The 12,525-nt window shown below is 42.1% G+C and overlaps 1 protein-coding gene across 2 annotated transcripts; it reads right to left on the bottom strand.

Annotated features, from left to right (window-relative positions):
• Positions 1–187: 187 nt before the first annotated feature.
• LOC120298744 lies at positions 188–5,804 on the bottom strand. 2 transcript variants are annotated; one of them, XM_039322741.1, is made up of 4 exons: positions 5,444–5,804; positions 3,116–3,274; positions 1,264–1,392; positions 188–559 (listed from the first exon to the last, which is right to left on the bottom strand). In XM_039322741.1, exons 1-4 carry the CDS (start codon positions 5,619–5,621, stop codon positions 420–422), a joined length of 606 nt encoding a protein of 201 aa, XP_039178675.1. In that variant the 5' UTR covers positions 5,622–5,804; the 3' UTR covers positions 188–419. The 2 variants fall into 2 exon arrangements, with proteins under 2 accessions (XP_039178675.1, XP_039178676.1); XM_039322742.1 differs by lacking the exon at positions 3,116–3,274.
• Positions 5,805–12,525: the final 6,721 nt, after the last annotated feature.

The raw sequence follows: 12,525 nt of genomic DNA on the forward strand, positions 1-12,525 counted from the left end.
TTTGAAATTACATACATACATTAAATCACAAAATACTGTATACATTTTATTAATAAACCATACATTCCAGCATAACATCATTAACCTTGTTAGTGGTATATCCAGACCAAAAGGTTCTTATTAGTAAAGCAATAGCATTATTCACTTATACCCACTAAGTAGTATCAAGAGAATTAATTGCCTTGAGCGAAGGGATGCTTAATGAAAAACGTGTTCAATATTCTTGAAGGAAATCTCTCCAGGATGGACCAGTGAAAAAAACGGAACATACTATAGTCCAGATAATATTCCAGCAAGAAACAAATCCTTCTGACAAATGGCCACTTTAGAATTTGTCCCTTGGAAGGAGACACCTCAAAGACGTTGGCCTCTGTGAGAAACTGCCATGTAAGGAGAGAATTTTGTCCACAGGTCCGTGGTCAAACAGGATTCTGGTCAATTTGTTCAAGGGATCTTTGCAGTTGTTCCTCTTCCTGTTGCATCTTGGATGAAGAAAGTTTACCAGAATAGACTGTGCCCTCCCAAAGTGAATACTTGTAACACACTAAGTTATATACACCTGAAAGAAAAATTGACACACACCCCCAAAATAAATAAATAAATAAATAAAATCAGGGATGACAACAACTGATTGCAACATTGATGAAGGTCAAGGATAAACTTTCTGTATCCATTGCACCTTATGAAACTCTCAACTCTCTTTGGAAGCTACGGAAGCTCCTTTAATTTGTGTGGCAAAATAAAAAGGCAAAATGACCTCAGATCTCAGTATTATGATAGCACTGGATGGAGAGGGGAGGTCAAAACCTTGGTGAAAGGAAACAATCTTCTTTCCCATATTTTCTCTCCCCAAAAGTTGCACGTTTTAAAAAAGTAGGCAAATATTTTCAGCCCTTCATTTTCTGGGGCATTGGAAATTGGTTTAGACAGCACTCAGACCAGGGGTGTCAAACTTGCAACGTCACGTGACGTGTCGCAATGTATTGTGACTTCCCCCCCCCCCATTGCTGGCAATGGGCCAGGTGCAGTTTTGGCATGATGCATCCAGCCCACGGGCCGGCAGTTTGACACCCCTGACTTAGATGATTAGAAATTCATTTTTCTGGTCTATCTTTGATCCAAACACACCTCAAAAGAACGTCTCAACTACTACGTGGGGTTTGCACATTCTGGATTGTAATCATCCAACACAGAAGATGGATTTCACAACCGTTATTTTATCTGTTTATTCGCAATCTTCTCCCCCACCCCTGTCATACTCACCTATAAAGAACCACAGGATCAAGATGACATAGCTTAAATAAAAAGCCCATTTCTTCTTAGGAGCTGGGGTTAATTCTTCATCATTAATTCTCAGCTCAAAGATCAACATGGCACCCAGCATGCTGAGTCCTGAAAAAACATAAGAAGACAGATTCTACTACAGAATCTGAATAGTAAAAAAATAATAATAATATGGTGTTCATATGGGACACTTATATAGCATGCAACATTGTGAATACCATCATGGGAGAAACAATAAATAAACCACCTTTGATTTTCCACCCTTACCTTCAATATTTTCCAAAACAAGGTAAATCTAGCCCTAGTTATACGGATAATCCTCAGTCTATGACAGTGATGGTGAACCTTTTAGAGACTGAGTGCCCAAACTGCAACCCAAAACCCACTTATTTATCATCGGGTGCCAGGTGGGCGTGGCCCACTGGGTGGGTGTGACTGTGGTCATGGCAGACTGGGTGGGTGTGGCCAAGGTGGGTGTGATCCCCTCAATGTTGCTCATGGGGGAGGGATGCCTTTGGGGGCTGGGCAGGGTTGGGGGAGATCCAGGGGGTCTCTGGCAGGTGGGGCAGTGGGCAGGAGGCTTGTGCTGCGGGGTGAGGTGAGGCAGGGCGGGGGTGCCATTGTCACAGGGCAAGGTGAGGCAGGGGCCGGGGCAACTGCTGCCTGACACCATCAGCCCCTGCACACAGAGGCCAGTGAGTGCATGGGTACTGGGATACATCCGGCCATGTGGGACCTCAGCAAGTTAGCGGGCAACTGGTTGAAGAGGGATGGTTGCCATCTCTGAGGCATGGCGCGCATGCCCACAGAGAGGGCTCTGAGTGCCGCCTGTGGCATGCAAGCCATAGGTTCGCCACCACTGGTCTATGACAACTCAGCCCAACATTTCTGTTGCTAAGTGAAACAGTGGATAAGTGAGTTTTGCCCTATTTTATGACCTTTCTTGCCACTGCAGCTGTTAAGTTAGTAAAACGGTTGTTAAATGAATCTGACTTTGGTTGTCAGAAGGTCGCAAAAGTGGATCCCATGACCTTGGAACACTGCAACCGTTGTAAGTACATGCCAGTTGCCAATGTGCAACTGTCCTAATTGTGAAAAACAGTCATATGTCAACTTTTTTCAATGCTGTTGTAACTTTGGTCGTTGAAGGAACTGTTGTAAATTGAGGACTACCTGTACTACTTTATCTCTGTTAGTCAAATAGGACTCTGCAGGGAGTCTTCAATGGAGCTGAACTTTTCTGTTGCTAAGTGAAACATTTTGTTAAGTGAATTTTGCCCCATTTTACAACCTTTCTTGCCACCATTGTTAAGTGAATCACTATAGTTGTTAAGTTAGTAATCTTAAGTGAATCTGGTTTCCCCAATGACATTGCTTGTCTGAAGGTCACAAAAGGGGATCACATGGCCCCGTGACACTGCACACTGTCTTAAATATGAGTCAAATCACATGACCATGGGGATGCTGCAATGGTCGTACATGTGAAAAATGATCCTTTTTTCAGTGCCGTTATAACTTTGAACAGGTATTAAATGAACCATTGTAAGTCGGGGATGACCTGTGCTAAGTCACAATCTAGTTCACCTACAGAAAAATGAACTACACAGAGCTGCTTTTGAAAACAGTGAAGAAACTATAAACAACATTTTCCCCCTCTCTAGAAACTCTACCTTTGGAACATTTACAATGATGGAAAAAGCAGGATATATGTGCGAGGCAAATTGTGTATATTGTAGCAATACCTGACTAGAAACTCTACCCTGGGAGTATTTACAATGATGCAAAAAGCAGGATATATGTGTGAGGCAAATTGTGTATATTGTAGCGATACCTGCAGTGAAACTCAAGGTAGAAGCCGTCAAAGCTTGGGAAGGAAAATGGAAAGGACAACCACAGAGTTTGTTCCTCTTTACCAACCACATCCACACCAGAGACGTGACAGAGGCAACGAGGCTTAGCATCAAGAGAACTCGACAGATGATCATGTAGGCTGAAAGTAAATAATAATAATAATAAAAACGGGTTGGGGAAGAGAAAAAGAGAGAATGCAAGATATTAAGAATAATTCCTAGTTCAGCCGTATCGGTTTCCCTGCAAAGTAGCAAAGATGCTGATTTTGTTTCTTTATATATATTTGTTGGTGACTCTGCCATCCATCTCTCTGATGCAGGAAATCCTTGAATTATACCCATTCGTTTAGTGACCGTTGGAAGTTACAATGGTACTGGGAAAAGTGATTTAGGATCATTTTTCACACTTATGCCTGTTGTTCCATCCCCCTGGTCATGTCATCAAAATTTGGATGCTTGAGAACTGGCATGTATTTACGGCGGTTGCAGCATACCAGGGTCACATGATCAACTTTTGCAACCTTCTGACAAGCAAAGTCAATGGGAAAACCAGATCCACTTAACAAACATGTTACTATCTTAACAACTGCAGTGATTCACTTAACAACAGTGACAAGAAAGATTGTAAAATAGGGGAAAACTCATTAACCACTATCTTGCTTAACTATGGAAATTTTGGGCCCAATGGTGGTGGTAACTTGAGGACTTCCTGTATTCTTATCTGTCTCTGTTCTGAAGTCTGAAATACAATGCCTTAATAAATGTATATATGTGTGTGTGTGTGTCTCTGTGTGTGTTTTCTGAGGTTTTTGCAGGTGTTTGTATGTAGGTCTTTGGTTATTTGGGTTTTCTCCCACGTAAAATTGGAAGTGTCTTGGCGACATTTCGACGAAGTCCCATTCGTCATTTTCAGGCTGGTGTTTTCGGCTTCGTGCTTCTAGAAGCACAAAGCCGAAAACACCAGCCTGAAGATGACGAATGGGACTTCGTCGAAATGTCGCCAAGACACTTCCAATTTTATGCGGGAGAAAACCCAAGTAACCAAAGACCTATATATACATACATACCCTGGGAGTGAATAGAAATGGGCAAAAAGCTTCTGGTTTGGTGAGCAATGAGATGGGTGGAAGAAGCCGGGGCTCCGGCTTCTCAGCCCAATTTCGTTCTGCCCGGTGACCCCAAAGGGTCAGAAAGTTGCCCTGGAGGGGCAACGAAGAAGGAGGGATGTCTCAGGAGTCTGGACCAGATGGTGGTCAGTCCAGGCGGACTGAAGAAATCATGTGAAAGGACAGAGGAAAGGCTGCTGGGTGTGCCCAGTTAGCCCAAGTTGTCGTCAGCCGGAAGAAAATTGAGGAGCTGCGGTGCTCCACCAAACAGCTGATCGTCAACAGCGTGCTGAAACTGGGTGAGCCAGTTCTTTTTCCTTTTCCTTTTGGATTTAAAAACGTTGATCCCCTGCCTGGGAAGAGCTAAAAAGTAAAAACCCCAGAAGGACTAAGATCTAAAGGTGGCGAGCAACTACAAAGGGGGAAGATTTTTAAGAAATATAAAAGAACTTTCAAAAACTGAACTCAGATTGATTTAAAGAAAGACTATTTAATCTACAAGAGGTGGAAAAATTATTTTAGCTATAATTTCAAAGGCAAACTACATATGTTGTTGTTCGTCCATTGATTTCGATGAAGACCTTGACATCTTGCAGGTTATGGGCCATCAACGATGTGTCTGTAGGTGGCTAATATGACCGATATACAACATATAAAGAACTTTAAAAGAAAAACTTTGTAAGAATCTTTTAAAACCAGAGCATTCAACTAGAAAATGAAAAGCCAGACAATAATTCTGGCATTTCATAACCAGGTGGCCAAAATTTTACCCAGGTGAATCTCAGTGAAATTTCGTGGACTCCGTAGTTGAAAAATAACCCCTCCCCAAACCTTTATTCAATTCAGCCAATTATTATTTTCATTTTAAATCATGCATATATACAGACTAGCTTTGCTTAGCAATCTCGCTTTAATTAAAATAAGGTTGGGTACTTGGTCATTCAACCTCCTGTAAAAACCCAGTTCTTGACTTAGCATGTCAGGTAAATCAGCCCGTTGCATTAAACTATAATATGGCTTGGAGCGAGGGAGAAGCGTGTTATATTATATAAACATAGCAATTGTGGTTTGTTAATTCTAATCATGGGTTTAGTGTCTTAAGAAACCCATCTACATAGAAGAGGTTTTGTGGCACCGCACTTCCACACCTGCATTTCAACTAAAATAGGCAATTTTAAGTTCATTTTACCCGGTAGGCCTTACCATCAGCATCTTTCATAACTCGGCAGACAAATTTTTCTGAGCAGATGGTCCAGAGGCCCATATAATACAGATCTACATGTGCATAATGTGTAAACCAGCAGGGGGAAAACACAACAATTAGGAGGAACACAAAATTAAAGAAGGTAAGGATGAAACTGATGCTTTTGTAGGAAATCATGAGGCCCTCTGTTAGGGTGGTCTTCAGCTCCTTCCTTTGTCTGCTGAGTATCTCTGCAGGAAGACATAGGCGTGACGGAAAGCAACATATAAAGAGACAAGATGGGAAGGGAAGAAAGGTGTGGAAGAAGGGAAAACCCAAAGAGAGATCTTTCTTGGTTTCTTCTCCGTGGTGACAGTTTTAGTTGTCGTCTTTCATCCTGGGTTCCAACTGTCATGGAATGGTGATTCTGCTACTAGAACCGTATCTACAACCGTATCTACAAGAATGCAGGGAAGTTACTGCCTGGGAATAAGATTACATAGTTTGTTTTTAAAAGGAAGCATAAAATTAGTATTGGAGTTAAAGTACTTTAAACTTTTTTGGGATGTATGTATAGTGGATTGATGTTCATTTAATTTGTATGTTTTTTTTTGTTTCTTTAACCCTGTATTCAGCTCTGGGAAGGAGGGGGGAGGGTTATGGGGTGGGAGGGGGGGAGGTATTTTACTGTAAAAAGTTTATAAAAATTTTCAATAAAAAGGAAGCATAAAATTCATTAATCGCCATAGACTTAGTGCAGGACTTCAATCATTTCATTCAGCTTGCCATTTTGTAGAGACATCTGTGAATGTAAGTCAGTGATGGCGAACCTTTTAGAGACCGAGTGCCCAAACTGCAACCCAAAACCCACTTATGCATCGTTGGGTGCCGGGTGGGTGTGGCCCATTGGGTGGGCGTGGCCCATTGGCTGGGTGTGGCTGTGGTGGTAACGGCAGACTGGGTGGGATTAAAAAGTTCAAACAATCAATTCCAACTTTGCAAGATCTTTTTTTTCCCACAAGAAATTGAAATTGACTGATTGATTGGACCTTTTTTTTTTCCACATGGCGGTGGAGGCCTAAAGCAAAAAGGTTTTATAAAACCCAGCTGAAGGCCTAGGACTGGGGCAATGGTCCGCGTGCCCACAGAGAGGGGTTCGAGTGCCGCCTCTGGCACCCGTGCCATAGGTTCGCCACCACTCATGTAAGTCCTAGAAGTGGAACCGAGGATAGAACTCCATATAGCTTTATCAGTGCTAAGTGGCAGCCGAAGTGAAGTGATAGACCTCTAGATTTCTGTAAAGCTTTTGTACAGGTGAAAAGTTTGCTTAGGGTTTACAAGTTCAAGCCCCCCAGACTCTTGAGTTTTCCGAAGGGTTCCATCAGATTGTCAGTATTAATGTGATAGTAGAGGAAAATGACTAAATGCAAACCTGAAGAACAATCCTATTAATACTTTAATTAATATTATTTACACGAAATTGAAACTTCAATTTATTTAACATTGAAATTTAATCTAATTTAGTTTTTGTCCACTATCGCTGTTTCTAATTCTTGGAGTCTAAATCAGGGTTATTCCAAGGCCATGCTGGCTTCTGGGTTTTGAAGCCAAAGGAGGTCTAGATCACAATGGGTTGTGTTGGTGCTCAATGAATTCTTTCCATCGGTTTCTTGGTAATAAAATAGTTTGTGGCAAATATCTGAAATAAATCCAAATAAGGTAAGGGTGTCCGGAATGTCTCATCACTTGGGCCTCTGTAAATCTGCTTAAAATGAAGGAAGGAATACATACATGAATGAATGGATGGATGGATGGATGAATAAGGAAATACTTCGTTGTTTAGAATGTAGAGATATTAATTCTTATACATTACGGACCTTGGAAATTTTAAAGTCTCTCTCTCTCTCTTTCTCTTTCTCTCTCTCTCTCTCTCTCTCTCTCTCTCTCTCTCTCTCTCTCTCTCTCTCTCTCTCTCTCTCTCTCACACACACACACACACACACACACACACACATACACACCCCTCCTTCCTTCCTTCCTTCCCTCCCACCTCCCTCCCTCCTTCCTTCCTTCCTTCCCTCCCTCCCTCCCTCTTTTAATTGGGTTGATAATGTGATCACCCACAATGATCAGCATGATTTACAACTGTAATTCTGGGCTCACAGTTGTAAATTGAGGACTACCTATAATCCCATTCAGACACCTCTCTGGAAACAGAACTGCAGCCCTGGAAAACTAATGCATGATATGTCTTTAGAAACACATAACTTAGAACACATATCTTTGCCTTTTCTGATTTTTATTATTGTTATGAGCTACCCAGAAATAAGTAAACAAATAAACAAACAGTTGTGTGATGAGCAAAGTTGAACGATAATGTAAAGCTGAGTGTGTATTTTGTGTAAGAGGATACCTTAATAAGTACACAGGACTGAAAAAAATACAGCATTGAAATAATAAATATTTATGTAGAACAATACATTGCAGGGAAGTTTAATAAAAAGTAAAGGAGTTGTGGAATATTTCCCAGAATAGAGAAAACTGCATTATTGTTTTTATATGGCATGGAAGTGAAAAATGTGATGACAGCCCAAAGTTTCCCCTGTTTGGGGGTGGGAATTCTCTGCCCCCTACAATGCCCGGGGTCCAAATGGATTCCAATGCAGAAAGGTCAGCTGTTCATAGCAGTAAAGTTGGGGTAACTTCAGGTTCTCTTTCATGCGTCTCTTCAGTCTTTTCCACGACTGGCAATCGTGTCCCCCAAAGCGCCCACTTGTAATTCAGTAGATTATAGATTCCTGGGAGAAAAAGAGGCAAAACTAGCTTAGGTTGAGAGGAAGATCTTGTAGGTCTTCTTAAACCAGTCTGGAGATTAATGCCAGGATAGCTCAGAGAAGAGCAACAAGGATGATAAGGTGCAGAGAAGAGCAACAATGGAGCAGCAAAGGTGATTAGGGGACTGGAGGCTAAAACATATAAGGAACGGTTGCTGGATTTGGGAATGTCTAGTTTAATGAAGAGAAGGACAAGGGGGGGGGACATGATAGCCGTGTTCCAATATCTCAGGGGCTGCCACAAAAAAGAGGAAGTCAAGCTCTTCTCTAAAGACTGATAGGAATTCTTCTGTTCTGGAGACGAGCGGATGACTTAGCGCAGGGCTTCCCCAGTTTTTCCCTTCATTAACCCAAAGCTGCTCATCAGAAAGCCTCATAGATCACTAAGTCCTTTCCTTCAGCACTGTTGTAACTTCAAACAGTTGCTGAGTGAATGGTTATAATTCAAGGAGTACTCATATTACACAAACAGTATCACTGAATGAGCTTTCTGTCATTTCAACAAGAGGAGGGGGTCAACCTGTCTTCCAAGGCAGGACAAGAAGCAATGGATGGAAACTAATCAAGGAGAGAAGCAACCAGTGGTGGGATTCAGATATGTGAACAACTAGTTCTCTGCATGGATGCCGCTTCCGGAAGTCCATTCTGGGCCTGAGCAACAAAAAAATAATTACCGGTTCTGCCAAAGTGGGAACCGGCTGAATCCCACCACTGGAAGTAACCAGGGGTTGCTCCAACTAAGGAGAAATTTCCTGACAGTGAGAACAATTAATGGAATGACTAGCCTCCAGAAGTTGTGAATGCACCAATACTGGAGTTTTTAGAGAAAAGGTTGGACAACCATTTGTTTGAAATGACATAGGGTTTCCTGCCTGAGCAGGGGGTTGGACTAGAAGACTTCCAAGGTCCCCTTCCAACTCTGTTGCTCTGTTCTATTAGCGGTATCTCTGGGTGAGATGGAGAGGAATAGGATTGTGAGACAGACGGTTTCTCCAGGAACTGCTCTCATTGCTACCACATTTGAGGGACCACCTCCAACCAATACATCATCTGGCAGGAGATGTATGCTATAGGCCCTGTCTGCAGAAGAGTTTCCTCTGATGGACCCAGGAAATGGACCTTTTTTGCTGTGGCACCCTATGGAATATCTCTCTGCCCAGCCCCCAATGAGTGAGATTGGCCGCATCTTTGACATTTTTCAGCAAGTCCCTCAAAATATGGCTGGGTCAGCAGGCCAGGGGAGATCAAGAAAACGGCAATTTGATGATGATTGATGCATTGTTTTTAACACCTGTTTTCTCAACTGTCTTGGTATCAAGAATATGGTCAATATCTTCAAATTGTATTTAACATATAGATTTTATGATTCTTTTTATTTTAAAGCCCCCAAGAGTCACTGTACTGTGAGATGGACAGCTATATAAATGTGATAATCAAACAAACACCCTGGTGGAACATTCAAAAGGTTTTTAAAAGGAAGATTAAGTTTACTCCCCAGTTGTTTCTTTTGGGTATTTTTGTGGATTTTGATGCCAAAGAAACTATCTTAATGTTGAATTTAATAACAGCAGCAAGATTATTGGTGGGTCAGTATTGGAAGAAGGATACTCTGCCTTCTTTAGAAGAATGGGTATTTAAGGTTTCTAATTTAGCAGAAATGGCTAAAATTTCTGCTTATTTAAAGGATCATTCACAAGAAGATATTTTAATGTATGGAGAAGATGGATAGAATATGTTCAGAAGAAGTATGGAACTACAAGGTTTCATTTATTTTATGAGTAATGAATTTGTTTATAAACTTATGATGTTAAAGTTTGAAGAAAGTTAAGGGTTAGTATGATTTTGGTTATTGTATAATTAGTAAACTTAAATAGATTATGTTTAATATGTTTGTATAACCCTGTACTTGGCTCTGGGAAGTCGGGGTGGGGGGAGGGGGTGGGGGGAGGATGGGTTGAAGTTTAAGTAGTTCAGATAAGTAGAAATAGTTTTATTGTATATAATATTGATGTTTCAATTTGGAGAGAGGAATTGCTCGGGCATTTCCCCTGGACCACATCCGGAGTGAGAAGATAGAAGAAGAAGGGGAGAAGCAAGTAGGAAGGTTGAGGAGATGGAGGAGATGGGATGAGTGAGGAAGAGGAAGAAGAGGGAAAGAGGCAAGTTGGTTTGGGGGGAAATGGGTGAGCAATACCGTAAGTTGTGTGTATCAATTTGTTTTATTTTTTATCTGAAGTATTTTTAAGATTGTAATGTATTGTAAAATTGAAAATAAAAACTTTTTACAAAAAAAAAAAACCACCCACCTGTCAAAAAGCAGAGAATGCAAATGATGTAAGTCAAATAAAAAGCCCATTTCCGTGCTGGTTCCACGGGCTTCTGATTGAACTGGAATTCAAAAACAAACGTTGCTAGCAGCACCGAGAACCCTAGAAAAGACAACGAGAGAATTAGAGGGGTGGTACTATCCATGCAAGGAGGTTTCTACTGTGCCCAGAACACGAGTTCTCAAATTCCAATGCAAATGTACAGTGTTTTCTCTGCCAAATAGCTGGGTTAATGTTCATTTCAGGTACTGGTCTAAGAAAATATGCTATTATTGCATTCATACTGATGAAAGAAAGTTTCTTTCAGAAAGTGTTTCCAAGGATAACAGAATTTGAGAGAAATTCCGACGGGTGGAATAGGACCCTTGCACGTCTATCCTTGATTAGTTTCCAAGAAACAATGGAGGGAAACTAATCACGGAGAGACGCAATCTGGAACAAGGGAGGAATTTCCTAACATTGAGAGCAACTAACAATAAATCAGTGGAATGGATTTCCTTCAGAAGCTGTGGGTACTTTTTAAGGAGAAACTGGGCTGCCACTTGTCTGGAATGGTATAAGGCAAAGATCACCAAACTTTTTGGTTTGGCGGAAAGGGAGGCAGGCACCATTGCACATGCGCATGCACACACAAATGGGCCACGCACAAGCGAACATGCATGCGCAAACAGGCCACACGTGAGTGCACGTGCATGCACAAACGGGGCTGTGTGAGCATGAGTGCTGCAAATGGAGTGGCGCTAGCAGGACCCTTAGGGCGGGATGGTGCTAATACCAGCGGGAAGCTCAGAGCAGCACTAGTGCTGGGGTGATACTTGGGGATGGGGCGATGCTTGCACAGATGGGATGCTCGGGTAGCACTAGCACAGTGGTTCTCAACCTTTTTCATGCCGCGACCCCCAACCGATCATAAGTCGAGGACTACTCAACCGATCGTAAGTCCAGGACTACTCAACTGGTGCAGCACCGTTTGCAGAATGGGACTTTTGGCGGGCTTAGCAGGGCAGAGACAGCCTGGACAATTCCTATTGGCTTTTGAAAGCCAATAGAGTTAGACTCTATTCAAGAGAGTCTATTCTATTGGCTTTCAAAAGCCAATAGAATAAAAAGGAGTAGCACAGCTAAGGAAAAGGGGGAAAAAATGGCAGACTGCATTGTTTGGTGACCCCCATGAAATGGTCGTTCGACCCCAAATGGGGTCCAAACCCACAGGTTGAGAACCACTGCACTAGCACAAGTATGGGGGATGAGTGCATGCATACATGCGCATGCACTGGCCATCCCTTCACATAGCCTGGTCTGCCAAGAGGCCACGGCCCACAGGTTGGGGGCCCCTGGTGTAGGGTGTCCTGCTTGAGTAGGGGGTTGGACTGGAAGACCTCCATGGTCCCTCCCAACGCTAATAATTCTGTTCTGTTCTATTACAGATATCGGTTCATTTCCCAACAAACAATACCTGATATGAAATTAAAGATGGCAGTCATCAAGGGCTTTGGAAGGAAAACTAATTTGCAGTGGATGACATAATCCCATTCTACTGTCCACAGCATTGCGACGGCAGCGGTTACGAGAGCTGTTATCATGGAAATACGAATGGTATTCAGGTAAACTAAAAGAAAGAAAAAAGAGAGACACAGATAGATTAGGACTCTTATGATATAAACTCATACAGGTAGTCCCTTGACTTAAGATCACAACCGGGTCCCCAGTTTTTTGTTGCTAAGCGAGACATTTGTTAAGTGAGTTCTGCCTCATTTTACGAGCTTTCTTGCCACAGCTATTAAGTGAATCACCGCAGTTGTTAAGTTAGCAACACCGTTGTTAAGTGAATCTTAACCTCCCCAGAAGGTCACAGAATCTGATCACACGACCCTCTGGGATGCTGCAACCGTCATAAATACGAGTCAGTTGCCAAGCATCGGAATTTTGATCACAGGACCC

This window comes from Crotalus tigris, unplaced genomic scaffold (genome assembly GCF_016545835.1).
Source record: "Crotalus tigris isolate CLP2741 ecotype Arizona unplaced genomic scaffold, ASM1654583v1 scf7180000024119.3904262, whole genome shotgun sequence".
Classification (NCBI taxonomy): Eukaryota; Metazoa; Chordata; class Lepidosauria; order Squamata; family Viperidae; genus Crotalus; species Crotalus tigris.

Coding starts and splice junctions, on each gene's coding strand:
- LOC120298744 (XM_039322741.1), bottom strand. CDS start 5,621: ATGATTTCCTACAAAAGCATCAGTTTCATCCTTACCTTCTTTAATTTT. Junction 3,275..5,443: donor AGTTATGAAAGATGCTGATG/GTAAGGCCTACC, acceptor ATTTACTTTCAG/CCTACATGATCATCTGTCGA. Junction 1,393..3,115: donor TACCTTGAGTTTCACTGCAG/GTATCGCTACAA, acceptor ATGTTTTTTCAG/GACTCAGCATGCTGGGTGCC.